Consider the following 2464-nt stretch of genomic DNA (forward strand, 5'->3'; position numbering starts at 1 on the left):
AGAGAGAGAGAGAGAGAGAGAGAGAGAGAGAGAGAGAGTTGTTAAGTGTGTTGAGGAGGTTCTGACACATATTGTTGAGTTGGTTCCAACTCATAGTGACCCTGTACACAACATAAAGAAGCACTGCCTGGCTCTGCACTAACCTCACAATCACAGTTACATTTGATCCCATTGCTGCTGCCACTGTGCCAATCTATCCTGTTGGGGGTCTTCTTTTTTTTTTTTTTTTGCTGATCCTTCACTTTACCAAGCATGATATACTTCTCCAGGGATTGGTCCCTCCTGATAATATGTCAGAAGTATAAGAGGTGATATACTTCTCCAGGGATTGGTCCCTCCTGATAATATATCAGAAGTATAAGAGGTGAAGTCTCAGGAGCATTCTGACTGTATTTCTTCCAACACAGATTTGTTTGTTCTTCTGGAAGTCCAACAACATAACTAAAATTCATCAATTCCTCCATGGTCTTGCTTATGCATTGCCCAACTTTCATATGCATATGAGACTACTGAAAATACCATGCATTGGGTGGTCAGGCACGCCTTAGTCCTCAAACTGATATCTTTGCTCTTAGACAATTTAAAGAGGTCTTGTGCAACAGATTTGCCTAGTACAATATGTCATTTGATTACTTGACTGCTGCTTCCATGAGTATTCATAATGGAATCAAGCAAAACACAAAGCAACTCTATAATGGTATTCCAGGGCTGTACATCTTTGCAGGAGCAGAAAGCCTCAGCTTTCTCCCAAGGAGAGAGCCACTGGTGGCCTCAAACCTCTCACCTTGTTTAACTGCGCTCCCATATGTAAATATATATATATATATATATGAGTGTGAGAAGGATGGTGGATCTGTTCGATAAGCACTGGACCAACAATCATAAGGATGATGGTTTGAACTGTTCCTCAGAAAAATATAAGGTTTTCTACTCCTACAAAAATGTATACCCTCAGAAACCCTATACTGAGTCGCTATGAGTAGAAATTAACACAACAGCACATAACAACAACAACATATACGAGTTTATCTCCCATTGGTTAGAGAAAGAAATCCTGGTGTTATTCTCAAATGTGGGCTTTTTCTATGTGTGGTTATTCCAGAGTAATGGAGGCATTCGGAGTATGGCCATCCGGCACTTTGGTGAATTACTCAAGGACATGGTTCAGTACACTTGGATGCTAAACGACGTGGTCTTGCAAGGCCTGGTGCCTCTAATCCTGTTTTTGGAGGACTCAGAGTTAAGAGTAGTTGAAGTAAGTCAAGCTATCTTGTTTTTCTTAGTTTTGCTGAAAATCGCAGTGTTTTATGTAACACTGGATGAATTAATCCTCGTTGACTTTCTTCTACTTAACAGGCATGTAAATATACATTAGAAATCTGTTCCTCACAACTAAACTGGTCTACATCATATTGGCTCAAAGACAAAAATTACAATTTTGAAATGGTGGTACTCAGCATCTGTAACAATCTTGTAAGTGACTCTTCAGTTTTTACTAAAATAAGAGTTATAGAAAGAACTTCAAAAGATATCCAAAGCAATGAAAAGTGTGTTGGGAAGAAAAATGGATCTTGAAGAAGGAAAATGAAGAAACAGTAATAAATGAGTATTTATAACCAGTTTGAGAACAAAGAAAATTGGAATAATTCATTCCTCTTCCTCAGCACAAACCACCTATTTGTCTTTTTCCTTCAAGACACCAAATTTACCTTTCTTCAACCCATCCACTTTGAACCAGGGATGGATATAAAGGTAGAAAGATCATTCCAGATTATCAAAAGGAAAATTGGAATTATTTTGCTAGTGCCTCATGAGCTGCCCCTCTAGAATCCAACATGACTTGGAATGGCAAACAAATGGGGGTTGAAGAATGCTAGCCAAAGCTTGAAAGCAGAACGTTAGGCTTGGGAATCATATAGTAAACTAAACAACACCTGCAAGCAATAGTAAAGTCTATACATGAAAAGTCTCGAGTTTTAAAACTGGCTCTAATTTGATATAGGACTCCTGGTATTAGAACCAATCCGATGGCACTTAATAACAACAACAAATTTGATGTAAGTAATTAAGTTGTTTTCTCTTAAAGTCTCTCTTGTTATTGTTAAGTGCCATGGAGCCAATCCCTATTCATAGCGACCCTGAATACGGTTTCCAAGAAGCAGCTGGTGAGTTTGAACTACCAATCTTGTGGTTCAAACTGACCTTGAGGTCCAGTGCTGCTGGGTTTGAACCACTAGGTCAGTTAGCAACCTTGTGGTTAGCAGTTCAGTACTTATCCCACAGTACTACACCACAGAAGGAGCTCTGGTAGTGTAGTTGTTACAAATCGGGCTGCGAACCACAAGGTCAGCACTTTGAAACTACCAGCTGTTTCACGGGAGAAAGATGAGACTTTCTGTTCCCATAAAGATTTACAGCCTCAGAAACCATGTACAGGGTCACTATGAGTCGGAACCAACTCCAC

The 2464-nt window shown here is 39.5% G+C and overlaps 1 protein-coding gene across 1 annotated transcript in view; it reads left to right on the forward strand.

Moving 5' to 3' along the window:
- The window catches only part of MROH9 (maestro heat-like repeat family member 9), a 257235-nt gene that overhangs the window by 233386 nt on the left and 21385 nt on the right, over positions 1 to 2464 (forward strand). The window contains exons 16-17 of the mRNA XM_006872660.1: positions 1103 to 1255; positions 1357 to 1473. Coding sequence (XP_006872722.1) covers positions 1103 to 1255; positions 1357 to 1473 — 270 coding nt within the window. The remainder of the gene's footprint in view (positions 1 to 1102; positions 1256 to 1356; positions 1474 to 2464) is intronic.

Source organism: Chrysochloris asiatica, unplaced genomic scaffold, assembly GCF_000296735.1.
Source record: "Chrysochloris asiatica unplaced genomic scaffold, ChrAsi1.0 scaffold00207, whole genome shotgun sequence".
NCBI lineage: Eukaryota > Metazoa > Chordata > Mammalia > Afrosoricida > Chrysochloridae > Chrysochloris > Chrysochloris asiatica.